Source organism: Nicrophorus vespilloides, unplaced genomic scaffold (assembly GCF_001412225.1).
Source record: "Nicrophorus vespilloides isolate i.1.1-1 unplaced genomic scaffold, Nicve_v1.0, whole genome shotgun sequence".
In the NCBI taxonomy this organism is placed as follows: Eukaryota; Metazoa; Arthropoda; class Insecta; order Coleoptera; family Silphidae; genus Nicrophorus; species Nicrophorus vespilloides.
The window spans coordinates 1-26,563 of record NW_017096083.1 but is presented as its reverse complement, the minus strand read 5'-3'; the positions used below and the strand labels follow the sequence as shown (position 1 = coordinate 26,563).

Genomic DNA, 26,563 nt, shown 5'->3' with positions numbered 1-26,563 from the left:
GTTTTTGTTCAACTTCTTTCTTTATGTTTCTGGGAACGCGAGTAATTGGTTATTTGCTTTGGGATAAATTGCGTTCCAAGGAGACACATACAGAGAGTACGTCGAATGGGAAATGACTCAATTCCCGCCCATGTGTTGCTATTTCAATTAACTTCTTCTCGTTCTTATTTTTCATTTTTTTATTGAATGAAGCAGCTCGAAAGTCTTCCTTTTTCGTGGTAACAGCCAACCAGTTGTGACGGTAATCTTAGAAGTGCGGCCACCAAATATTCTTCTCACCTTTCCGGATTGTGGACCGTGCTAAGACACAGGTATAAGCATTCGGCCCTTCGGTTGAAAAGAGACCGACCGCGCAGGGTGTGTCCTGTGCGGTGGGTGGCGCGCGCGTCAATATGGTTCAAAATCGCCGCATTTACCATCCATCTCTATTGGGAGGACGCAGCGACTACTCATCGCCGCATTTCACATTTGTTTTCGCGACAACGACGAACCGAAAGAAATGTGAGAGTGATTCCTCTGTGTCTTTTTTAATTTACTCTTTTTTTTACAACTTTTCTGTTTGTTTTCTTTTCCCTTTTTCGTTCGCCTTTTGTTGCTATTCCCACACGACCGTCGCGAACAAATGTGAATTATTCAACGTGCTTACTTATTGATAAATCGATACACGCGATTTCCAGTGTCTTGCATATGACCAAGATATGCAACATGACCCAACAACAGCAGAGCTGCACCAACGCGGCCCCCGTGCCACCACCGCAGCTGCCGCCTACACCCACAAAGATGACACCAAACCCTCCCAGCCAGTTCGCCCTTAAGAAGCTACTCCCAATTACTGCCTTCTTCATGGGATTTGCCACTGTTATGACTCTACTATTGATTTACATGGACAACAAAGGTAATAACAATATTAATTCTTCATATTAAACACTAATATTGGTTATTAAAGCTCTCAGGCACCATCAATTCAACGTTAACATGACCCAAGATTACGAATTGCTTGGTGTCAGCCAGGATAACCCAGAATTGATATCCGCAATCAAGCAATACTTCTTAAAACCAGGTGTAGAGCCACATCACAAACCCATCGAATACACAGCTGAATCTCCTTCTGAGCACATAGAGTATTTACTGAAAATATTAAATAATAAGGTAATGACATCACCCATATTATTTTTACTTTATTATTAATAATTAATTTGCAGATGAATGGGAACTTCGTTGAGGCTGGAGCTTATGGAGATGGGAAAACATCGGAAACTGAGTGGCTTGAGAAGAAATTATCTTGGAAAGGTCTGCTAGTCCAGCCTGATCCCAGACATTTCTTCAACCTGAAGAGACACAATCGCGCGAAATCTCAGGTGTTGCACGGCTGCTTGAGTCCAGCTCCATACCCCAAAGAAGTAACCTACCATCAGGAAGAAAGAGACGGGGTGAAAATCAATTCCATCCACTCCAAATTAATCGACGATACGGATTTATTTAATACGCGCGTCAAGTGTTTCCCTCTTTACTCGCTCCTTCTGGCCATGAACATGACCAAAGTCGATTACCTGAGTCTGGAAACCAGAGGCACGGAGCTGCAGGTCCTCGAGACCATACCTTTTGAACGTCTACGCATCGATATTATCGATGTACACCTGCTTGTGAACGATGGTGAAAAAAAAATCATCAAAGAGTTTTTAGCCACCAAGAATTACACGCTCATGCAGGTTTTCAACACGAGCAACATCTACAAGTTGAACATGCTTAAACCATAAGAATATTTTTTTAAATACAAATAATATTTATATATATTTACATATATAAAGTTAAAAAAAAAAACAGAAGACTGATCAATCGCATAAATCACAAACAAGCTTTAGAAGGAATTGAATACTAAGGAAATTACATTCCACCCAAAAGTAATATTGTTTTTACAAATGAATACTACTACTAAATAGAGAGTGCCTTTTTTAGTACGTTTTATATAATATACACCAATTATTTTTGTAGATTCACATTCCTCAATGTCTCTTATTTTTTTTGTTTTATATACAATTATTGTTATAGCCTAAACCAAACAATTTCTCTTTTTTTTTCTCTCACCTTATTTTTCTTGTACTTAAATTATTTCGAATATTTTTCTTCCCTTATATAATTAATATATTATTATTACATACATAGTTTAGCATTAGTTTGAAGAATTTTGAATAGAAAGAATAAATAAGAAAACTCGTTTTTTTATTAACCTTCCAGTGCTCGAAGATTATTTTTTTTTGTGGATTAATTTAAACAATATTTTAATATTACGTAAATTTAATAAATAAAATAAGTATAAATATGAGCGTATTTTGACATTCATTAGTAATGGAAAGAGCAAATTAAAATAATTTGTTTCCGCTTTTCTTGAGTAATAATTCACATAATTATTTTATGTTGCATAAACATGAAACTTCGGATTCAAGCATAGTTTTTTATTAATTGAAAACGAATATGACAAGATTTGTTACAAATATTTTCAAAATTATACTAAATTTTCGTTTTAATTTATTTGCAATTTAAGAAAAAAAACAAACAAATGTATAATTATCTGTAAAATAATAGAAAAAATGATGTGATTCATTGTATTAATTGTTCAGTAATACATTGTAATAATACAAATTGTACGAAATATATTTATAGATTAACAAAAAATATTAATGAAAAAAAAAGTAGACAATGAAAAGAAAACGCAATATTTAAAGATAGTTAATTATATTAACATATCTAAGTACTACATGTTTTACGTTTTCGAGTCAGACAGTCTGTTGCGAAGAAGGTGCTTCCTCAATCGAAAAAAAAAGAAATGGTTACATAGAAACACAACAAAAACTCCTTAAATGTCTTTCTCTCCCTTTTCTCTACGAATCATCATTACACATTCTTCATCTATCCCATATAAAAAAGTATTCAAAATAGTTAATTTTTTTGTATCCTCTTTCATGTTACACAATTTAATAATGGATTCATCTACGGGAGACTAGATATGATTTACATACTCACATTTACAAAAATATGACGATATTTGTGTGGGGGAAAGAAGGATGAAGGATTTACAAATGCACCCTAACCAAGCGCGACTTCTGCAATCAAAGTCTTCGCAAGGTAAATGACAAAGAGCTAGGATAATACAGTGCTGAAGGCAATGATGGCTATCGTGTAGAGGTTCCTCTCCAGCCAGAAGTCCACACTTTCTTGCTAGCCTCAGCCACCTAAAACACATACGAAATTGAAATGCAGTTGCAATTGAAACATAAGACAGATCATACCAATAGAGTCTGCACTCCACATCCAAACATAATAATGAGTAAACTGGAACTAATGTCTGTAGCGTTTATGCAACACGAAAATGGTAAACCGCATCGCTCAACACTGGGTAAAGTGCAGTTGAAATATTCAATGTATCCCTCAGAACTCAAACCGCAGCAGAACTAAAAAACAATCCCTATAATTTCATAGGAAGTGGAGGATGCTAAACCTATCCCCTGTTCAACAAAATCTATGTAATTTTACAGATCTGGATCATCCCGAAAAGCATATATATATCTCTGAAATTCTCTTCGAGCATCAATTGCATGGATTGTGCAAACACAAATCCTAATATTGCCACAATCATTTCCAATAAGAAAAATATCAGAAAACATAGAGACTACTAAAAGCATTAAAATAGTTATTTCATTATTTGTTTGTCTTCATTACCAATTTTAGAAGGCAGGTGTTCTCTAAGGGCTCCTACACACAGGAGGGTTTTGTTTGTCGCCAAACATCAAAACTTCTTCTTAAAAACCTCCACTCCCTTCATTTAGCTTGTGTCAAGCATAATTTCGCCAGCTACCGCTCCGTGGTCATATGTAGATATGTATTATAACAAGGGGCCACATCACAAAAAGACAATGTTCAAATCGGGACCCTGCGGTTCAGTACAATTGGATTGTGTGCTTGTATATAGGACCGCAACCAGATAGACAGCGTAAGTGACAAGTCTTGCAACCAATTATACCGAGAAAACCCTATTGCTAGGAGAGGCGCCAAATGTTTTTTAAGAAATTAATTTTTATACCATAATATCTTGAAATAAATAAAACGTGTCTATATTATTTAATCTATTAAAACAATAAAAGGTAAGGGAGGCGCGGACCTAGACCCCGGCAAAACTTTTGAACCGACGGCCTTGGTTCAAAAGTTTTGTTAATTTGGCGACACTAGCGCTAATGTCGCTTCAAACAGGTACTCTCAGCAATTGCGCGCGTATCAAAGCCTCTCCATGGACAGTTCCTCCGAAGTCTGCAGAACAGGTGGACAGATAAGGAGAAAACCTTTGCATGGCTGAGAAGCGCTGGACTCAAGGGTGAGACGGAGAGCCTCTTGGTGGCAGCTCAGGATCAGGCACTGAATACCCGTTACCATCAGAAGAAAATAATAGGCCTTGACGTTGACAGTAAGTGCAGAGTATGTAACAAGAATGACGAAACTGTCAGCCACATTATTGCGCCGACGGAGTACACGCACCGTCACAACAAGATTGCTACTTACCTGCACTGGTCAATAGTCAAAGAACTTGGCCAGCAAGTGCCTGAGCATTGGTACGATCACCAGCCTGCCCCGGTCGTAGAAAGGGAAGATGTAGTCGTAATGTACGATGAGGCTGTGATAACTGATCGGACCATAGGAGCTAACCGACCGGACATCATCATCCACAATAAGAGGGAAAAGCGCTGCACCTTAATCGACGTTTCCGTACCTGCTGACGCAAATATTGCTGCCAAGGAGGTCGAGAAAAGGTGCAAATATAAAGATCTTGAAATTGCGCGAATGTGGAACACAAAGACCAAAGTGGTTCAGGTCGTTGTTGGAGCTCTCGGTACACTCAAGATCGGATTCGAGAATTACCTGGAAGAGCTACCGTGTAGAGTTAACGCCGAGCAGGTGCAGAAGATCTCACTGCTGGGAACGGCCCCAAATCCTACGAAAGGTCCTATCTATCGGACAATAAATGCCCTAGGGTCCAGGTAGGGCCCCGGCAAAGAAGAGCAACTGGCTCTTTATTGGCCAAACATCAATACATAAGAAAGAAAAAAAGTACATTCTATACATAAATAAATTCTAACATAAAATAAAAATATATTAATAGACTGGCCAAAGGGCTAACGACTGAGGTCTTTCCGCCCATACTATCATATATTTATAAAAATCAATTATTATACTGTTGTATCCAACCTTTATTATTACAAATATTATTGTTAATATTAACGAACTAGAGACATCTATGGCGTCTCGTAGTCGCCTTATTATATAAACATCAAGAGTAGTATAAAACTAGAACTAGGACTAGCTTCTTCCTAGGACTAGGACTCACATGAGTCTCGGGCTAACTAGGACTAACTTAAAATATATAGTTCAAATGTTTATTTAAGTATATGATACAAGTTACATTATGGTTATATATGAGTAGTCATACTATTTAAGCCTTAGCTCTTTCAGCATGCTGTTTATGGGTTACAAGTTTAGTAATAACAAAAAAATACATGCACATTTTAGAAAAAATGGACACATTATAGTAAGTACATACATATTGAAAAATAGATACATATTTTAGGAACAGATTATAAAGATAGAATGACATTTTAAAGATGATACACATACAGAGGTAGTAAGGAGAAGGGTCGAAATGAATCCGGGGAAGTATGATCTTTTCCTGGTTTAGGGATCATGAGGATGTTGGCACGATTCCAGTCACCAGGAAAGTATCCAATTCGAAGGCAGGCGTTGTAGATGGAGAGCAGCCATTGGAGTGCAGTATCTGGAAGCTTTCTTATTATCCTCCACGTAATGTCGTCATTTCCAGGAGCGGAGTTCTTGTTGCAACACGACACAACATCAGTCAGTTCGTCGAAGGTATTGCACTCGGAGTCTGACATCTGATGAAAGCCACGGGGACGGCAAACCATTGTTTTGTCAACCTCTCTCCTAAATTCCTCATCGAAGAGGGGATCATCAAGTTGGGTTGAAGCTCGGAAGACTTTAGCGAAGATCTCTGCTTTTTCCAGCGCTGTGATTGGAGTCGGATCAGCTGGATAAGTGGGTAGTTGCAAGCAGGGCGCCTTGAGGTGAGACGACCGAACAGGGACCGTCTCTGTGGTCAAGGGAGCTGGTGACCTCAGTCCAGGATTTTTCTCGATGTTTAGAGTAAAGTAAAGTGGGATCGCCAATCCTTTTCTTGTTTCGGGAGACTGGAAGTCGATCTTGAGGACGATTATACATGCAGCTACGGTGTTTATGATGTTGTGTTCAGGTGGTAAATCAAGATTTCTGAAGGAAATTGAAAGATTCACAGCTATGGCGACTCCTCCAGAATGTGGTTCGCTGTGTTTGTGGTTTATCCGATGGGGAGGATCTTTAATGTGTTGCGTTGTGTTGTGAAGGTTTCTTGGATGGGGAGGACTCCAATTTTATCGTTTACAAAGAGATTGGACAGCAGCTCCTTCTTGTTTCGCCATCTGTTGATGTTGGCTGTTGCGATGTTTATTTTTGCCACGGTGAATCGGAGCTTTCGGGCGGCTGAGGCAGCTGAAACTGAAGGCCAGATGGTTTCTGTCGCAATTGGCGCATTTCGTCTCTGCTTTCTGCTCTTAACGACAGAAGTTGGTCGGGTGAGGGCCGGAACATAGGCCACAAGCTTGGTTTTTGGTGCATCTTACGTCCTGGCTGATGAGAGGCTTCTGCACGGAGAACCTCACCGTAGACCCGGAGTCCGTCGAGGAGCAAGGTGGAAATGTCCTCTTCGTGGTTCGAGAGGATCCGGACTAACGTGGTTTCCTCCCCAGTTTTTCGCGATATGATCCTCCATATCTTGGAGGTTCGTAGTCCCACTTCCTTCAGGGGGCAACTCTTCCATGGAGATCGATCGGTGCACTCCTTTGAGGACGCATGATTAGGAAAGGCGCTTACGTGTAGGTTGGGCTAGTTGCATTATAACTAATCGAAATACTTGAAATGGAAAGGACTCAAGATGATCACGGACTACAAGGTCTCGCCCATCATTAAGTATTTGATGAAGAAAGAGAGCGTTTTAGATGCGAGAAGCACTGATAATTGCTACATCATTAATAACTTAAAAACTTTGTATAAAATCCTAAACGATTGCACTTCTAGAATGATACGTAATTTGCAAGGAGTTAACTCATACTCATAGACTCCGAATAGTTTTTTTTAAATCAATTGATTTTAATGATAATTTCTATTATTTTATTCTTATTGATATTTAGTATTCTTCCTTTTTGATTTTCTAGAATATATATTTCATTGTTTTAAATTTAGTTTTATTTTGTGTTATAGAATTAATTTTGATTTCGCTTTTATTCTAGCCAATCAATTTGTATTTAAGGTAAACTATACTTGTTTTTGAAATTTAACAAAAATTGAATAATTTTTAGAATTTAAGTTTTAGTTTATAAGGAAATGATTAAAATTTGAATTATTGAGATTCAATTAATAATTACAATAAAAAAAATATTAAAAAAATGCACATATTTTAGCTTGAAAATTCCCTACAAATATATTAAAATCATCTCCATAAATTTTGGATTTTTGAATCAAATAATATCGAAATGAATATTCATTCCAAGCAAATATTTCTTCCATTCAATGAGTTTTATAAACTTCGAAATTAATGTTAACCTAATGGTACAAGCTCCAATTATTTTTTCACGAGTTACCAAAGATGTGCGAGGATTTGCATTGTTTTTGGTGAAACGCGATTTGTCAAGTTGTCTCTAGTTTCATTAGTTGTTGATATAAATCATCTGAATTGCTTGTTTGATTCCTTGGATGCAGCTCAAAATACACAACAAAATAAAAATATTATTAATTTTCAATTTTATCATTCTTCAGCCGAATGATTCTTCACAATATATTATTATTATTTCTTTCATTTCGAGAAGATTTACTTTTATTTGGTTTAATTTATAATTTCATCATTTTTATTATCATATTTATTGTGACATATCATTTTGTCGCATTAAATTTCCGTTTAGTCTCCCACAATCTAAATGTTTCTGATTTCCTGATTATTAATTAGTATTTAATTTATTATTATTTCAAATGTTTATTACACATAAAATCAAAGAAATTACATTACAATTACACTCTTCAATCGGAGTCACTTTCTCAATCACTTTCTACATGTTCTTTCTTGACTCGATTTATAATCATCACATTAAAACAGTAAAATTAAGTAATTTAGGAACTACTGAATTATGTGAATGGAACGGTGGGGATAACATCCATCTCAGAACTCCTTCCAATGGGCGATTGCCCTTTGCGAATCGGGTGCTAGAGCAAACGGTTTCGAGTTATCGGAAGCAACGTATGTGTTGACTTGACAATCGTACATTTCTTTATAGCCATATAAGCTTGGGCACATTTGCTGTTAATAAAAAAATCATTAATAAAGTCCAATTTAATATGCAAAATAGATAACTTACTTGAGTCAAAGGACTGGTGTTGGTAGTTAGAATTCCATTGAATTTCTTATTTTTTGCTACAATATTAACTTGATCTTCCATATATGTCATCACGGCAACGTTTTCTTTGGACGAAAGGGACAAACTGGTAGTCATCAAAAACGAATGTAAGACATTTCCCTTTCCGGTCAGCAATTTGTTATTCCTGACGGAACCTTCGATGGTTTTAAACAATTCGAAAATTAAAACCAGCTTGGAGGTTTTTTCCCACTCCGGTTCATCGTGCGCATCAAAGTTCAAAGAGACGCCGACAACTTTTCCCGTCACAGTGGAAATAGCCGCGAAACTGAGATTCTTTTCGACCAGCTGCGCCCAGACCTTGCCTATTAATTTTGAGTATTCGGATTCGTATATGTTTGGCTTGAGCCACTGCTCGAGATCGCCCTTTTGGTAAAAACTGGTGGAAACTATGCTAAAAATTATCAATGAATTAAATTAATATATTTGAATTAAGTGTTTCGTATAATTACTTCAAGACATCGTCTTTCATCCCATCATGCAAAAATTCCATCCTAAAGATTGGAGGCTCTGTTTTCGTTAGTGTGTTATCTTTGGATTGGTGCATCCTGTCCAGGACCTCGCCTAAGTCCATAGCGGCAATAAAATCACTAATGCTGATGTAATAGGAAGCTTCGTTAAGGCAAGTAATTGTGAAGATCGAGTTTAAAGAGTTGCCTCCGATTTCGTAGAAGTTGACGTTAATGCTGATGGTGGACCGCGCGGAACGACCTAACACAGAAGCTACGGTTTCGAAGAGTACTTTAGCAGCCGGCATTTTATCCCTCGTTACTCCTGAGTAATCAATTTCAGCCTCGAAGTGGGAGTCATCTGATGAAAGAAATATAAATTAGTTATGTTAATTGTCTTGTTGTTTGAGCACTTGCCATCCTTATTGGTATTTTCATAGCCTTTTAACAAGGATTGTTTGTCAATTTTTCCGCTGACCAAGAGCGGAATTGATTCCAATTGGATTACTTGCGGTACCATGTAACTTATTAAAACTTCTTTCAGCATGGATTCGATTTGGTTCTCGCTCATCGAAGCCTCCGTGGTGACGAAAGCTAATAAAGCTTGCTTCATCTCACCAGGTTTGTAGCATAGAGCCACGCATTTATCAACGCCCTCGATGGATGAGACGGCTTTTTCCACTTCGGATAGATCCACTCGATGGCCTCTGATCTTCACCTGCGAATCAGTTCTTCCTTCATACTGAAGACAGCCATTCTCGATGCGCGCAAAATCTCCTGTGCGGAACAACCTCGAAAACATCGGATCGATTGCCAATGGATTATCAATAAACTTCTCCGGGTCTCTGCCGTTTACATAACCTGCGGCTAAATTATAGCCAGATACGAAAAGCTCACCCACGTCCCCGGCTGTTACTGGCCTATAATTCCTATCTAACAGGTAGAGGATGGTATTGTCTACCGGCCCACCTATTGGCACCTTGGTCTCGTGCTTCAACTGACTCCTGCTTCCAATAACGTGAAAAGAAACGTCACCCATAATTTCAGTGCTTCCGTAAAAGTTGCACAGCTTGCGCTCAGAATTTTCGGGGAAGTACTTAAAAAAATCTTCTGCCAAAGATACCGAGAGGGTTTCACCAGAACACACCCATATCTTGAGATTGCTCAAAGCATTTTTATCCTTCTATAATTGATTGAATTTAATACAATTCAACTTTTAAAATCACTATAATAATTACCTTCAACTCGAGGAACATGAGCAATGATCTTAAAAGGGTTGGGACTAAGACCAGGCGTTCGATCTAAAATTAACAAATTTTAGTTTAATATTTATAATTTAAGTATTAATAGTTGTGATTAAGTACTTGATATTTTTCCAATAAGGCGACCATTTTTTCAGGATCATTAGTGTTTTCTTTCTTCACCACCAAAATGGATAGACCGTTGAGGAGCGGGCCCCATATTTCGGATACGCTGTCGACGAAGGTTAAGGCCGTCTTGAAGATGCCCACTTGCTCAGTTCTGCTATATGGGAAGGCCTTGAACTGCCATTGAAGTCTGTTAAGGAGCACGTTGTGTGGAAGACGAACGCCCTTGGGCACTCCCGTGCTTCCTGATGTGTATAGAACGATGGCCAAATCATCTTTTTCGAAAGTCAAACGATCCTCTAGGTTTTCCGAATCATACTTCTGAGATAAACAGAACAGTTCATTCGCAGAAAACGCAAATACAGCACCGAAGCTCTCGTCCTTATTCTCATAGATCACCAAAGCCGGCTTGGATTCCCGAAGAATGTGCTCGATGCGCGAATCAGGGAGGGTTATATCTAGAGGCAAGTAGGCAGCACCAGCTTTCCAAATTGCCAGAAGTACTGAGATTAATTTATCGCTCGGCTGCATGCAAATTGCCACTATATAATCTCCATCGGCATTGCGTGGAATCGACNCAACATAACTTACAGTTAATGTATACCTTCGAAAATCAACGCTGGTTCTTCCGCACTGCCGACTACTACCTCCTCGAACAATCTGCACAAGTTTGTCTCAGATTTCAGCGATCTGATCGGGCCCTTCAGTGTCGAAAGATGAGAAATCGATTCCATTTTCTACAGCGGAAACAGAAAAGTACAAGTAAAATAACAATAAAAAAAAAACAGTTAAGACTTTCCAACAAAAGTGACATATTTTCAGTCACGGAAGCCACCAATTATTCTCTGTGGAAGGCTACTAGGAAAATTAAGATAAGGCCCAAACATTTGACGAATATCTCAAGAAAGTCTTTCATCTATATCCATCAGAAATAATTCAAAAGAACAACGATTGAGAAATAGAAATGTTTCTCGTCTCGCTATTCCAGTTGTCCTTTCCTATTAGACCAATTACAAAGGAAGTTGTTATACTCATTAATAGCAAAATGCAATCCTAAGAACTGGACACTTTCTCTCTCAATGGAAATTAGCTCAAATCATCTTAATAACTTCTGAAGACATGAAATACTATTGGCCTATAAGTCTGCTTCCAATAATATCAAAAATGTTTGAAAAATTATTTATGAATAGGATCAAAATAGTCATCAAAATAGCAAATCACCAATTTGAATTTCATTGTCAACACGGCACCATTGATCAAGTTAATAGAATGGTAAATATAATAAGCAAGGACTTGGAAACAACGGCTGCAACGTTTGCCGATGATATAGCACTTGCAAGTAAACCTGAACCTAATACAGGAAATGCTACAAAAAATGGAGAATGAAGGTCAATGAATTGAAATCAGTACATATCAGCTTCACCGTGGTAAAGGTCTCCTGCCCACTAGTAACTCTTAACGGAAAAATAATACTGGCGACTAATAAAGTTCAATATCAGGGTACGCATCTAGATAGAAGATTGACCTTGAAAGATCACATCCAAGCAAAAAGAGAACAACTTGAAATTAAGTTCACGAAACTATACTGGCTATTATGGGAAGACACATTTTCGAAAGAAGTTGCTGATCTATAAAGTAATTTTAAAACCGGTCTGGACTTACGTAATACAGCTATGGGTAGTGAGCATCAGATCTAATATTGCGACAATACAAATATTCCAACCGAAGAGCCTAAAAAAGGAACATTGGTGCTCCATGGTATAATTCGTACAGAATAGTACAGGAAACAATTACAAAAAACAGTAGCCAATAACAAAATAAACTAGATTGATATTCAAACGTATTAGCTGTCAATATTCTGGACAATAGCCTAACAACATAGCGACTAAAGCGACTTAAACCATTACCATTGAGATTCAATAAATAGCCTATAAGTAAACGATAATCGCTATTAAAATCTATTCTATGTTCTTTAGAATAGTCGTGAATAAAAAAGACGCTAAAAAATGAAGGAGAAAAAACAAACATAATTATTGTCGTAGATTTCATTTCTTCTTCTTCAAATATTCAAATTTAGTCGAAACGTGTTTTTTAATTTTGGGTTATAATGGGAAACATGTAAATCGGTATTTCCACCGCTTGTTAAAATTATGTGTAATAAAGTAACGATTTTAAATACATTCATTTTAATGAAGTTTACAGCGTATATTTAAATATGTATTACACTTTTTAAAATAAGAGTTGTTGATAGGAAATAAATTATGAGAAATTTTATCTTCTATGCATTGTAATTATAGATAATTATGATTTTTATATGACAAAAACAAAGCTTAATACACCTTTTTAATTGATAATCACATTGTTAATTATTCTTCTTTATCATACTTAACTCAATTATTATTCAGTTGAATTAATAATTATCATTAAAAGATTAACACTAAAAGTAGGCTAGCAACACATTTCTCAATTATGTTCCTTATTTTAATGAACATTATTATTACTAGTCGATAGACATTTGGTTATAATTGTGGCCAACAAATGTATTAAAATAAAATATTGTTACAATATTTAAAATGTAACAAAAATATTAATAAAAAATATTCTTTATATAATTGAGTACAGCTGCAAATGGCTGTGATACTTTCCGCCTAGTTATAATTATATCCATCAAATTTTTAATTCTAATAGTGCTGAAATCTTATTTGAGTGTATTGGTTGAAATTTCGGAATTATTTTATGTGAATCTAAATGATCCGATGAAAAAAACTGTTGAATGAAGTGTTTGTATAAATAGTTACCTATTTGCATAACGTGAATTCTTACAAAAAAAAATGCTTATCTAATCGTTTTTATATTTCATGAATTTAAAGTTGTTTTTCTTTAAATAAAATAAATGAAATATTTCGATAAAAAAATAAATTCCAACGAATTTTTCAATAAAAAATAATTATTATTTCTCAAAGATATCATTGGAATATTTTTAATAATATTATTTTTTGTATCCAGAGTTTCTTCCTTCAACCAATCTGTTGAATAACAAAATAAATTTGAGAACATCGAATATCTTGAAAATGTTCGAAAAAAATAACTTAAATTGCAACGAATATTTCAATTTTATGTTAATATTTTGAAAGTCCACATCACATGAATTTATACAAAACATACTTATCTAATATTTTTTACGTAATTTTACATTTTAATAATAACGAGTTGTTTGTTTTTCTATAAAATAAATGATTATTATATTAATAATAGTACGTTGAAATGGCAAAATTAGTATAAAAAAATAAACTTGTAACTTCGAATTAAATATTTCGTATAGATCAGTTCGAAGTTATCTCAAAGATATCATTGAAAGTAGAATTTGATTATTATTATTTCATCATCAATATTATACTGCTATATATATTTGTATGTGTAAAAAACAAATTAAATTACTTAGTTAAGGTAATTTTAATGTTATCTAAATACAATAAAATATCTAAATTTATAATATAAATTTAATTTTCACACAATACACCAATTTCACAACGAATTCACAATAATCTGTAACTATTAATATTAATTAAAAGTAATTCCCTTAGATTTGTATTCCTCATACAGGTGGTATATAATATAAAATATATTTTATTTATTAATTCATAAAATAATTTTATATTATAAATTTATTTTAACATATAAAATGTAAATTTTATAGCAATTTTTTTTTAACTTTTGTATTGTAGAATATATTATGTTTACAAATTAATATATTAAAATCGCAGACATTGAAATGAGAAAACTATAGACATCTTTTACATAAATTATTATCGTTTCATTAGCATTTTCAAGATGGCTGCAAATGAACCGTATTCTATATGTCATGGAATATCCTGAAGCAAAGAAGTTATTCTTTTGCTTAGTCCTTGCTAACTTTTCTACTCAGATGACTTCCTTTTGACACGAATAAATTGTTGGCTCGATCTCGACGCTCACGGTAAAGAAACCCTCACAATTTTCGCAATCAACACAGAATATGTGAATGCGATTTTTTTTACAATTTTCTTTCAAGTAAAGAAGAACAAACATATTTGTATTTATTTTTTTTACTCTCATACTGTTCGTTTCTTGTTTTAATTTATGTCGCACAACAAAAAAAAAAGGGATAGAAACACGTTTTAGAATAATGGCGTAACCTTCTTTACAAGCCAACAAAATATTGTAAGCACAGATGAATGTATATGTATCTGGACGTGTATATGATCTGGATCAATTACCATTAATTGATTTATATAGTGATGTATATAGAATATTGTAATTTGTAACGAGGACTTACTGTCTGTTTACTGTTGTACTGCATCTGCTGTAATTGTTGATGCACAACAAGCGGTCAGGTACATTTATGTATAGGATGATTGCGTGGGTGGGAGCTTGGACCTCTTCCTATGTATGTGTAGTGGCTAGACTCGAGTAGGGAATAGTAGTTGGTAGGGATGTCGGACAAGCAAGTTAACCGCAGAATGTGCTTCTGTTTACGCTCTGTGCCAAATGAAAAACAATTAAAAAAAAACTAAAGTTGCAATTGTTCTAAATATATAGATGATAAACATGGAGAATAGGACGTCTAGTGTTCAGTGCGGATTCGCTATAGCTAAATAAAAATAAATTCTAAAAAAATAAAATTCAAGATTATGTTTTGTATATAAATTATCTTTTTTTCCATCTTACATATATTCATGTGTCTGTTTGTCATGTTCATTTTTATTTGGTTCCTTTTTAGAGCGGACGAGATTTTGCCGTAATAGATTACCCCCACTATCCAAGTTACATTGAAACTCCCATATTCGTCATTAATCCGTTCCTACAGGGGAAACGAATATTAAATAGGTCGAATATCAAACACATTTTTCCTATAAGAATATTGATTTCTTAAGACTGAGTTGGTCAACAAACGATCAGTTGACACCCATGTCAGTGGTGGGAAATGGGACGAATATTTGAGTTTCACTGTATTTATTTATTTTTTAAGAATAGTTTTTTTTTTATTTGTTCATAATTCGGATTTATTTTCATTTTATATTGCACTATTATTAATAATATTGAACATAATTTATTGCAACAAATGTAGCAAATAAAATCTAAATAAAAGTAAATACATATATAATTATTAACAACCAAAAGGTACTTCTGGTTGAAAGAAAATAAAAATACATAACAAAAATAAGTTGCAAAAAAAAATATAGATTTTTTCGTAAATATGTTATATTTCTTTATAAGTTATAAGTCTTAATATAATTTATTTATTAATACTTTATCACTAATTTACTAATTACATTATTATTAAAAAAATATATTTATAACCATTTTAGCACTTGTTTTTCTTTATAATTAAATAATATAGACCATATGTTTAGACATATCTCAGGCTTTCGATAGGGTGTGGCATGAAGGGCTGCTATACAAAATTAAGAAGTGCCTTCCCCACGTATACTATTCCTTAAATCATACTTAACGGGGAGGCACTTTCAGGTCAAACACAATGACGAAATAACTACTCTACGACCGATCAGCTCTGGAGTCCCTCAGGGAAGCGTTTCGGGCCCCTTGCTATATCTCGTTTTCACGGCGGACTTGCCTACAACTCAGCCGAGGGCTGAGCAAAATAGCAAAGGCTAGCACAAGATACCATAATCGGCTAGAGAATAACCCAAACCAACTGGCTACTGAGCTGATGCATACTGCAGATCGTCGTCGAAGACTGAAGAGGTTTAAACCGCAAGATTTACCAAACCGATTTTAATTATTGATTATTAATGTGTGCACGTGCATAAATAATTATTGTATATGTGAAGGGGGTTGCTGGATCATCTCTTCATTAATTATTAATATAGTGTCCTTTTTTTTAAATTTACTTTTACCACATTCATATGGCTTGATATCTACGTCAGATGATAGATTGCTTTAAAAATATTAAAAAAAAAGTTTGTCTATATTAACGTTTTCTAAAGAGTATATCCCGAGTAGATTCTAATCACTAATGCTCGGATAGAGTTGCAATAATGTATTTTTCATTTTTCTTGTCTGTATAATTATTTATGAAATAAATGGTTCTATCTCTATTTACTACTCATTACATTATTTCTAAGAAGAAACAGTACAATATTCTTGAATCATTTTACGAAATCGTTAATTGGAGTAAATTAAACCTACACAACTCATGTTACTTTTGCTGTGACATTTGTTCTTAAATTTCTTATTAATAGTAAGAAATTTCAAACTAAGTATTTATAATTACTAGGTAGAACTACGCATTGACAAATTCTAAAATTATCGCTTTTAACTAACGCAAAAAAACACCTTCCTGATAATTATTGGTTTCTAATCATTGTAAACTTGCTTTTAGTTGGAAAAATTCTGTTACAAATACCATTTTATTTTCAAATAATGTTATGTCGCATTTTTTTACCACAAGACTAGACATTTTATATGAAGAAAAATGGATTTAAATGCGTCCTAGAGTCTTTTATTGAATAATACATTTTTTTATTTGAATTTTAAATCTACCTAAAACTAAAATCAAAAGGATATGTTGTTAGCCTAGTTTTGAGACCTAAATCCGAAGAATAGTTTATTTATCTGATATCAGCTAAATAAGCTAAATTTGAAACTGCAGTGTTAAGAAACTCACATTATTCAGGAGTTCGTATTAATGCTGGCACTGTAAAGTAAATCTTGGAAACTTTGTCATTTTTTAACACTATTACATTGTATACGGGAATTGTATATATCTTAGACTGAATAACTTAAAATCATTGAATTTGAAATTCAACGTTATTTACCGGTATTCTCTGAATAAGAAGAATGTATGAAATGGATGCATCCTGATGAACTACAGGATGATTTTTTGGAGCTGCGAAATAAGTCCTCATCGCATAAAATATTAGTTGCCATTTGATTCTACTTAACTCTGCAAAAGTGGATTTTCAACTCTTCTGCAGATCAAGACAAAATTCAGAAATAAGCTGCCTTCAACAACAGATGCAAGTTCAATGTATTCTCTGGAAGAAAAACCTCGATAGCCCTTTGATTATACTGTTTGATTAATAAATATGTTAAAATAAATAAAAATATATTATACAAATGTTAACCATAAAAACAAAAAAAATATTTCCAAACTTGAAAAAAATGTATTTATCTTGAAAAAGTTTAAGTAAAATAATTTTCTGAAGAAGCATGAACTTATTAATTCTATAGGATGTAACGTTGTAATGCTGGTAGAAGATAAGAAGTACAATGTTCACTCAGCGATCGCGGGGAGTATAGATCGAACCTTCGAGCGGCCTCTAGAGTCATTCAAGATGATTCCAAGGCCAACCGTGAGAGAAAAAACTTGTTGCTCCAAGAAGACGGGGTTTTGGCAGTCAAAAAACTGTATACTCTTATTATAATTATTGGTTCTGCTGGTACATCATAATCCTAAACTCTTAATTAATATCTCTAAATCTAGGTCAGTTACACAAAACTTATTATTTTCCCTATAATTTTTCATAAAAAAAGTCTGAGAAACATGGGTGAAATGTAATACCGATATTCATTTCTTATCATTTTCATCTCACTACAAAGATGGTCAAAGGCAAGACATACAATTTTTGTTTACAGTAAATGTTAAATATTTTTAATAATAAACGGTTTACAGACTTGTTCAAATTATCGTTATCTCAACGACAGATATATCATCTTCGGACAATAGTTTTAGTAATGGCGAATTAATTCAACTGAAGAGATTCTACTTATCTTCTTGTATATTTCTAAATTATAGACAATTGAGCGTCGAACATCAATAATAAAATCAATTGTGATTATTTGTTGAAGAAAAAAGTTATCAATATAATTGGGTAACATAGCCATTATGTAATGTACAACTTATTTATTGGGCCGCATAAGCATAGCATAAAATAATTAAAATATAAAAATGTGAAAAAAATAATAATAACAGAACATAATAAGATAAAATATAATAAAGATATATGGAATGAAAAAGAATAACATGAAAAGTAAAATAATTAATACAGATAATAATGATCAAATAGAAAAAAATAAAACATTAATAAAATAGCACATAATAATTTCATCCCTTGTTGATAATGTAATGCTGGCGGTTCCTTAACGCCTATATTGCACGTCGTGATCAAGTTTCTCAAATCGTTTGGCTTCCCGACCAAATGCACACCACCATTCGGCGCCTTCCTCTGCGATTTCGATGACATCTTCATCGCTCTGTGGCCATGGTAGGCCTTGTAGAATCATTCGCCTCTCTGCGCTGCTTCTCCTGGTGTTGTGCAAAGGGCAGCGGAATCAGCAATGCAGGATTGTGTACTCTTCTTCGCCACAGGCACAATCCGATGTCTCTGTTTGTTTGAATCGCTTTCGGTAGTATCCGAAAATGCCATGCCCCGTGATCAGTTGTACCGCCGGGTGAGGTAGCTCGACCTTATTCCTCAGCCATTCCGCGATGGACGGGATAAATTCTCTGGTCCAAACACCAGTCTCAGAGCTGCTCCACCTTCTCTGCCAAGCTTCGGCCGAGTGCCAAGAGATTAGCGACTTGAGGGTTCCCATGGAATACTTGGCGTAGTTAGTGGTAGGAAGACTAGTCGCTTACATCTCGGATTCATCAACGCCAGATGCAGGTCTAAGCAGTTGGTCTGCCCTCTCCTTACCTTCATTTCCGACGTACGCCTTTATCCAGTGAAATGCTAGCTGGACCAGTCTCCCTGCTAACTGTTTAACTAGCTCCCGGGTCTCGTGCTCGAGCTCCGTGAGAACCTCGGTACGTCTGAGTGCCTCCAAAGCTGCTCTGCTATCGGACAAGATCGAGTAGCTCTTGTCCTCGGTGGATGTGCCCAGCACATATCACAGAGCTTCTTTAATAGCAAGCAGTTCTGCCTGGAAGACGGTACAGAAGTCGGCTAGTTTTAGTTTTTGATGGAGAATCTCCCTGCTACGACAAAAGCAGCTCCAACGCCCTTATCACATTTCAATCTGTCTGTATATATTCTTCTGGTGTGGGCGGCTTCCTCACCTATATGGAATGTCAGACAGATCGAATCTACTGGGTGGATATTGCCTTGGGTGATTTTTGTCGACTCGATCTCTGTATTTCTGATGATGTGACCCGAAATCGCAATGAACTCCTCCTCGCCTAGTGTCCTAGACCGTCGACGCTGGGCGATCTCCACCATCCGGATGTCCACCGGAAGCAGTCCGGCTAAAACCATCGCCGCTTCCGTGGGCACAGCTCTGTAGGCCTTGGTCGCACTCAAGGCACCTATCCTTTGTGCGCTAAGTAGCCTCTGCCTTTCCCTCGTCCGGCACCGATCCTGCCAGATGGCTGAGGCATACAGAAGGCCGGCTCAATTACCCCCGTGTATAACATCGCCGACTGTCTGCGCCCAAATCTCCATCCTTTCATTCCAAGCGTACCAAATCTGGTGTTCTAATTGTTTTACGTGTTCCGCGAAGTTCAACTTGCTGTCGATGGTGATCACTAGGTACTTGATGTCATCGGAGCAATGCATGGTTTCTCCAGCTCATTTGAAAAGTGGCTTTCGCTGATTAGTTTTCTTCCCGAAGAAAAGGGCCTCCGTCTTCCTGGCGTTGAACGCCAACTTGGCAGACTTTGTCCAGCTAGTCAATGCTTTCAGAGCGTCGTTTGCGCCACTTTGTAGCATCGTGTTTGCAGAAACCAATAGAATTGTGTCGTCCGCGTAAGCAACGATGCGGTATCCGGGTGGAAAGGGAGCATCGAATATGGTGTTGTAGAGGACTTTCCAATCAGGTGACCCGCTTGTACAATCGGTACTGGACACAGTGCATCGTCTTAAGTGTCGGGGTAGTATTGTTCGATTCATGTGGATACCCTCGCACATGGGCATTGGTGACAGTGACTTAGCTGATTCCACAGCCCGAGAGGTAGTGCGGGGTGTCGTTAGTCCCGACGTCCTGTATAGACCCGACGACGTTAGGAACCATGTGACTCTTTGTGTTCTAATGGAGTAGTCTGAGTGACAGATGCTGAACCTGACTCATTCACATATTCTCACCGGCAGAAATGCCCCGACGTGTGAGACTTGTAGGGTTCCGCTGACATTACAAGTCTGGCAGGTCTGCGGGGCGACCTTGTTGTCGATATTGACAACAAGAGGGGGTCCGTCGAATCTGTCCTTTCATTTTTGAACGAGTCGGGACTATTACGACAACTATAAATGATGTACTTTCCACTCTATTGATTTTAATAAGTTACTTGTACTTATTTTACTTATATAATATCTAATTTATTAAGATTTTATCTCTATTCTGATAATTTTAATAATATGAGCCCTTTGTGATAACGGCTAATGGTCTAATAAACAAATAAAAAAAACTAAGAATCTAAGAAAGGTTTCTGAAGATGGACCTGTGGCTTATCTTTAGTTTTTATTTATGAACAATTTGATAAAAAGTATATTCTTTTATTGTAGCACGTTGTTACAAAACAAATAAAAATAAAAAAAATTCTCTTATCTAGTTCTTTATGTTAATGACAAAGACTTGCTGTTGTACAAAATTCACCAAACGTCAAAAAACTTTGAAGGTCCAATGTAGATGACTGTCAAAATTCGACAACACTTCCCTAAAATAAAAATGAATTAATGTCGCCTGACAGAGATAAATGAGTATTTGTGTATAAATGTTTGCAAGTGTGCAAAGGATGCATGTATCCTGCAAACAGCACGGTTCCCAGTCGCAGTAATCCTGATTTCTTCCTTTATTAATTATCACGCCAGGTTTATTACAAATAGGACAAGTTTACGCTAATTAAAGGGATGCTACGATAATAACCAATGTTTATTGTACTCAGTGGATCACATTGTTCAGAACTTTCCAGTTATTTAGTTCCCAACTGCAATGGCTTCGAAAAACAATACTTCCTATCATGTCGAATCGAATCGAATTTAGTTAATATATTACGAACATGTGTATAGTGCCAATTCACTAAATGTAAATGTTTTAGAAAAAAATCATTAACCAAAATTATTTTGTATACACAAATTACCTTTTATTTTCGGTGTACAGTAAAGTATTTTTTGTGTTGCGTATTTAATCTGATTTAAAGTCCTCGATTTGTCCGGTTTCAAATATTCCGGAATATGGGCAGAACCAAATATCTGTACTATGTGAGTTATTACTGTAGAAGAATTCATAATATAAAGATGAAATTATGTTGTGATCATTATATTACCTACATAATGTCAAGTGTTTCCCGGAATGAATTCCATTCAACGTTTTTGAAAGAATAGAATTCGAATTTGTTCACAACAAGAAAGATAAATCTTTTCCAAATTTTTTGTCGTGTCACTGTATTATCGATACCCTTCGTGTCGAGTCTGTAAACTCGTTTAAAGCTAAACTAGTTTTGTGGATATCACATCTGCAGAAGAAGTTATTTGTGTATTTTCCAAATATGGAAATAATGATAGGCGACGATGACATTGACTTGTCATCATTTGTTATCAACCTTCAATTACTTCAAGACCAGTTTGAAATGCGATTTCAACAGTTTAATATCATCGAGCCAATGACCACCTTTTTTAACAATCCCTTTACTTGCCAAGTAAAAGTAACCGAAATAGCAGCATATATTGCAAGTAAGGACAGAAGAACTGGAGCTAGAAATTTTGGACCTTCAGAACGACATTATCCTAAAATCCAATGGATCAGATGAGGACTTCTGGAATATAGTTGACAGAAACAAATTTCCATCAAATATGAGTGCTTCATAGGTTTCCAAACGGTAAACGGTTAAAGGGGAGTCTGTGCGTTGGCATACTGTATGGAGTTCGACTTATGACCATTGTAGATATAGTTGGATTAAGATGATTTTCCACCATTATCACATAAAAACGTTGAGAGATGTTTCCTATATAATCTTTTAGAATGAACTGAAGAATGAACTGTGATTATGTTTTTGTTTTTTTTTGAGAGCGTAATGAGTCTGTGCAAATTATTGCTTTCGTGATGTTGTTAACCATACACAAAGCTCCCTGGACAGCGTACAACTCTGCACTATACATGGACGCTAGGTTAGGCAGTCTTCCCGATACATCCACGCCCAGTGAGGGACCGAGAGAGAATTTGCACACTCTGATCAGATGGGCTTGGTCCTGCAGAGTTGGAACAAGCAGATTATGGATGGCATTCTTGTCAATCTGTTCCTTGAAGACAATCTGCCATTAGCTGTCGAGAATTCTGCCGATGCCTCAGCTAAGCGTGTTCGAGTGGCCAACGGTAGACTGGCCCTGCACTTGATCATGCACCTCTTCGCTAATTCAACGCGCATAATTGTGGTGCGCAAGACTATGAGGCATTGATTTTGGACTCTATCAATTTGAACGATGAGCCAGGATCCAACCTAGAGAGCACAAAGCCTCGATACGTCACTGGGGATCGCTTCCCCAGACAAGTTCGGACAACACACGCAGGATATTGAAACCCTGGTAGCATGACTTGACTAGAGATCAGATGTGGTTCCTCTACGACAATCTTTCATCAAAGAGCACACTCAAAAATCACTGTTTTCTGACGTATTCGATATTTGCATCCTGGATGTATAGATGGGGAAAAGCTCTAATTGTTTTCCTTGAGAATCCCATAGCATTCCTTTCGTTGGGTACTATCGCTAACTGACCTGCAGAAAATCATTAATATTAAATCTGCCAGCCTAATCGTGTTATGTCCACTGCCAATCAGAACAAAATCATAGGCGTAAGCCATAAATCTGACGTCGCCCTCAGTTATCCTATTTATTCGATGTTGAAAAGTACAAGGCTGCGGTCGACCTATGTGCGTTGTTCTGGTCGAATGATTGCGGTAGGCTGCACCCTTATCTCTGTGGTTAGTTCAATACAAATATTAACCAACCAATTAGGGATCCGAAGATCTAATCAAATAGCAGCTTTGATGTTACATTGTCCTTGGCCGACTTGATGTCCAGGAAGACGCAGAATAATTCCTCTTCGGTTGCCAGCGCACGATAGATTTCCTCAGCCAGACCATATATATTATAGATAGGGCTACGGCCTCTACGGAATCCTGCAAATGATGTCTCAAAAATACCGTTATTCATCCACCATCGATCCAGTCGTTTTTTAATCATATTTTCAAACGTTTTCCTAAAGCACAACAAGAGGGAAATCTGTCGTAGTTGGTAGAGTCCCGAGTAGGGGCACCTTTCTTCAAAATCAACATTCGCCTTCCTCCAGTCATCTGGAATCTTGATCGATCTCATTAAGATGTTGAACCAATTCACCATGATTTCTTTTCCAGTTGGCGCCAGGTTGGTGATCATTAGATATGACACTCTGTCGGGTCCTACTGCTGTATCCTTGGGTGGTCTCAGAACCATATCCAGCTCATCCGTAGAGAAAGGGACCGATAGTTCGGTTTTACGATCATCATCGGCAATGACAGATGTTTCAGGTTTAGATTACGGAGGGGTGGGCAGTTCTAGAAACCTCTCTCTCCAATAGTCATCGCTGACCTCCAATGGGTGCTCTTGATAGTAGATACAGGATATCCAAACTGATAGTTGCAAAGAACTGGATAGTAATCATTTCCTATGGTGTCATCAAGATATTTCGGATGAAATCGGAATCAATCGGAACCTTTTTTTTTATTTTGCGAGAACCAAAATTTGATGGTAGTGTGCTGGTCGTAGTGTTTTTTCAAATTTGTTATTGACAATTGAAAAAAAAAACTTTCATGAAAGATTTCTAAAAAAATTTCGACCAATTTCGACATACGAAGTTAAATATTTACATCAATTTTCGACATTGAGAAGATTGCAGGCGAACAGTAACAAGAAAGCAAGTAATATACATTATACATATATACAAGGTACACTGGAGCATGCTGCACATAAAATTTTCTATATATATTTAAGTTGTATAAATAATATATTAAAACATAAAACAGAAGTTGTCAACGAGGGAGATAAGCTGCAACAACAAATATTATTGTATGCAAGAAAGCATAAATAAACTTGTTTAGGATCGCCGAGAATTAGAGTAATCTCTATTTTTTGCGTCGAAAGGACTGATGAGTTGCAGTTGGATTAAGAGAACCTTTTTTTGAGTAGGGATTTGAAAAAAATAACAAGAGCCTTTGGTATCCCTGATGTCATTCATGATCACAAGGTCGTACTTATCGATGATGAAAGCCAGTTCCTTTCCGTTTTTATTCGTTAACGTCACCTTTCAAACACCGTCCAACAACATGGACCAGTAGCCTCACTCCAAGGTGACGTTCGGGGGGAAGTAGAGTGATATTATTGTCAAATCTCTGTTATACGTTTGCACGAATTTCGCGTTCGAGGGATGCAGGAAAGCTGGTACACTGCATCTGACCTTCAAGGTCTTTTTGGCTAGAATCCATGCCGTCCGGTCGCATGTTATGGAAGACGTTATATCCTGGCGTTGACATATAGGAGCCTTTTTTTATTTCTTTTTTTTTGTAGAGGAGAGGAAACCTTACATAGGGACCATGGGTGGAGTCATGGTACTGTGGGATTCTTACCGCACTAAAACCTCTCCCCTTCTTCGCCAGCATGCAGGACCTGTATCGCTATACTACTCTGCGATGCTGATTGACATTGCCTCTCTGGCACTTCCCCTAATAATGCTGGCCTCCACTGCCACTATCCTCGTAGGCCCTCTGTAGCCTCCGCTCGTCTTCTTCCTTGCTTAGCAGCAAATCTTTATGTACGCCGCTACAACATTCCAGCTATTCACACTCCTCAACATTTCACCGACAATATTTTCAGGCTCTAGCAGAACTCCCAATTCTGCCTCCGCCCTATGCTTCCTTCCAACCCATCTGCAGCACCTAAATAGCGTGTGCCAAAGCATCCATGGCCAGACAGCGCCTGGCTCAGGTGAAATGTTGTTTCACCGTGCTTTCTGCCTAACCAAGGCTCTATTTGCGGGATTAGGCGCCGAGTCCAGGCTCCTTTCTCCGACCTGTGCCATTTATCTTGCCATTTTTGAAGCAATCTGGCTCTAGCATCCGCTTTGGTCGCGCCCCTCTGCCTCTCACCTCTCTCCAGAACAAGAAGCTCTATTGGTGGCACTCCAGCTATCACCTGCACTGCGTCTCGGGAAATTGTCCTATACGCGCTGCATATTATAATTGCTCCTCTTCGTTGGACCGTTTCTAGCGCTTTTCTATAGCTTAGAACTGTCATTGCTTGTTCCCATGTAGAAGCAGCATACTGCATAATAGATTGAGCCACTACTCCTAGCAATCTTCTCTTGCTAGACTTCGGTCCACCCTTGTTGTGCATCAACCTGCTTACAGCTGTAGTTGTTTCTGCTGCTCGGATGGCTACTGCCCTGATATGCTCGGCGTAGGTCAGGCACTGTCAATGAGACCCCCAGGTATTTAATAACTTTCTTCGGTATTATTTCTGTGCCTGATATGGTAAATTTTATAGGTTTTGCTTTCCTCCTTCCGATCAGTAATACCGCTTCTGTTTTTTCTGGCGCAAGTGTCAGACCTCTCTCTGACATCCAGTTTTGTATGTTGCAAGTGGCCTTGTTTGCCTTTTCAGTCAGTTCCTCTTCTGTCTTTGCTACCACCACTACTGCCAGGTCATCCGCATATCCAATGACTGTTATGTCTGCAGGTTGATTGATCCTTAGCACTCCGTCGTAAGACAGGTTCCATAGGTGGGGGCCTAGCACTGATCCCTGCGGAACTCCGCTATTTATTAGCATTTGTTCTTCGCCTTCGGTGCTCGGGATCTTTATGGAGCGCTCGCTGAGGTAGCTTCTTATAATTCTTTTAATGTAGGTTTGTTTACCTGATCCATGATGGTCTTCCATGCGACAGTATTGAAAGCGTTTCTGACGTCCAGCGTCAGTAGTGCGCAGAGCTTTCTCTTGCTCTTGGTGCCTGTTCTTGCTTCCTTAGCTATGTTAACCACTGCTTTTATTGCGTCGATAGTAGACCTGCCCTCTCGAAAACCATATTGTCTATCTGATAATCCCCCGCATCTATCGATTTCCTCCTTCAGTCGCTTTGTTAGTAACTGACACTTGACACTTCCTGAAGATGCCCGCACCCACGAACCAAGGTTTCACACTGATCACTTTGTTCAACTGATGGTAATACT

The 26,563-nt window shown here is 36.9% G+C and overlaps 3 protein-coding genes and 1 long non-coding RNA gene across 6 annotated transcripts; 2 read left to right on the top strand and 2 right to left on the bottom strand.

Moving 5' to 3' along the window:
* The first annotated feature begins 50 nt into the window (after nucleotides 1-50).
* Nucleotides 51-2,000, top strand: LOC108569452 (protein Star-like). 2 transcript variants are annotated; one of them, XM_017931006.1, is made up of 4 exons: nucleotides 51-311; nucleotides 678-895; nucleotides 947-1,149; nucleotides 1,203-2,000. In XM_017931006.1, exons 2-4 carry the CDS (start codon nucleotides 688-690, stop codon nucleotides 1,755-1,757), a joined length of 966 nt encoding a protein of 321 aa, XP_017786495.1. In that variant the 5' UTR covers nucleotides 51-311; nucleotides 678-687; the 3' UTR covers nucleotides 1,758-2,000. The 2 variants fall into 2 exon arrangements, with proteins under 2 accessions (XP_017786495.1, XP_017786494.1); XM_017931005.1 differs by lacking the exon at nucleotides 51-311 and adding an exon at nucleotides 318-501.
* Nucleotides 2,001-2,726: 726 nt separating this feature from the next.
* LOC108569454 lies at nucleotides 2,727-3,962 on the bottom strand. Of its 2 annotated transcripts, none has more exons than XR_001891335.1 (3): nucleotides 3,718-3,962; nucleotides 3,288-3,615; nucleotides 2,727-3,230 (listed from the first exon to the last, which is right to left on the bottom strand). It is a non-coding gene; the product is annotated as an uncharacterized LOC108569454 (long non-coding RNA). The 2 variants fall into 2 exon arrangements; XR_001891336.1 differs by having other exon boundaries at nucleotides 2,728-3,230; nucleotides 3,288-3,449.
* Nucleotides 3,963-4,269: 307 nt separating this feature from the next.
* On the top strand, nucleotides 4,270-5,933 carry LOC108569451 (the record flags this gene model as incomplete). Its single annotated transcript, XM_017931004.1, is given in 2 exon segments — nucleotides 4,270-5,027; nucleotides 5,723-5,933. Coding segments are annotated over 2 exon segments (969 nt in total), but the record flags the coding sequence as incomplete, so codon positions are not given.
* A 2,253-nt stretch (nucleotides 5,934-8,186) lies between these two features.
* Nucleotides 8,187-14,773, bottom strand: LOC108569450 (tyrocidine synthase 3-like). The gene is made up of 8 exons (XM_017931003.1): nucleotides 14,690-14,773; nucleotides 10,979-11,111; nucleotides 10,372-10,946; nucleotides 10,246-10,308; nucleotides 9,425-10,190; nucleotides 9,011-9,368; nucleotides 8,502-8,952; nucleotides 8,187-8,443 (listed from the first exon to the last, which is right to left on the bottom strand). The coding sequence occupies exons 1-8, from the start codon at nucleotides 14,711-14,713 to the stop codon at nucleotides 8,306-8,308; spliced, it is 2,508 nt and encodes an 835-aa protein (XP_017786492.1). The 5' UTR covers nucleotides 14,714-14,773; the 3' UTR covers nucleotides 8,187-8,305.
* Nucleotides 14,774-26,563: the final 11,790 nt, after the last annotated feature.

Excerpts from the sequence above, each read along its gene's own strand:
- LOC108569452 (XM_017931006.1), top strand. The coding sequence starts at position 688 with ATGACCAAGATATGCAACATGACCCAACAACAGCAGAGCTGCACCAAC. Across the intron at positions 896-946 it reads GATTTACATGGACAACAAAG|CTCTCAGGCACCATCAATTC; the intron begins GTAATAACAATA and ends TGGTTATTAAAG. Across the intron at positions 1,150-1,202 it reads TGAAAATATTAAATAATAAG|ATGAATGGGAACTTCGTTGA; the intron begins GTAATGACATCA and ends ATTAATTTGCAG.
- LOC108569450 (XM_017931003.1), bottom strand. The coding sequence starts at position 14,713 with ATGCAGTACAACAGTAAACAGACA. Across the intron at positions 11,112-14,689 it reads AGTACAACAGTAAACAGACA|AAAATGGAATCGATTTCTCA; the intron begins GTAAGTCCTCGT and ends TTTCCGCTGTAG. Across the intron at positions 8,953-9,010 it reads ATGAAAGACGATGTCTTGAA|CATAGTTTCCACCAGTTTTT; the intron begins GTAATTATACGA and ends GATAATTTTTAG.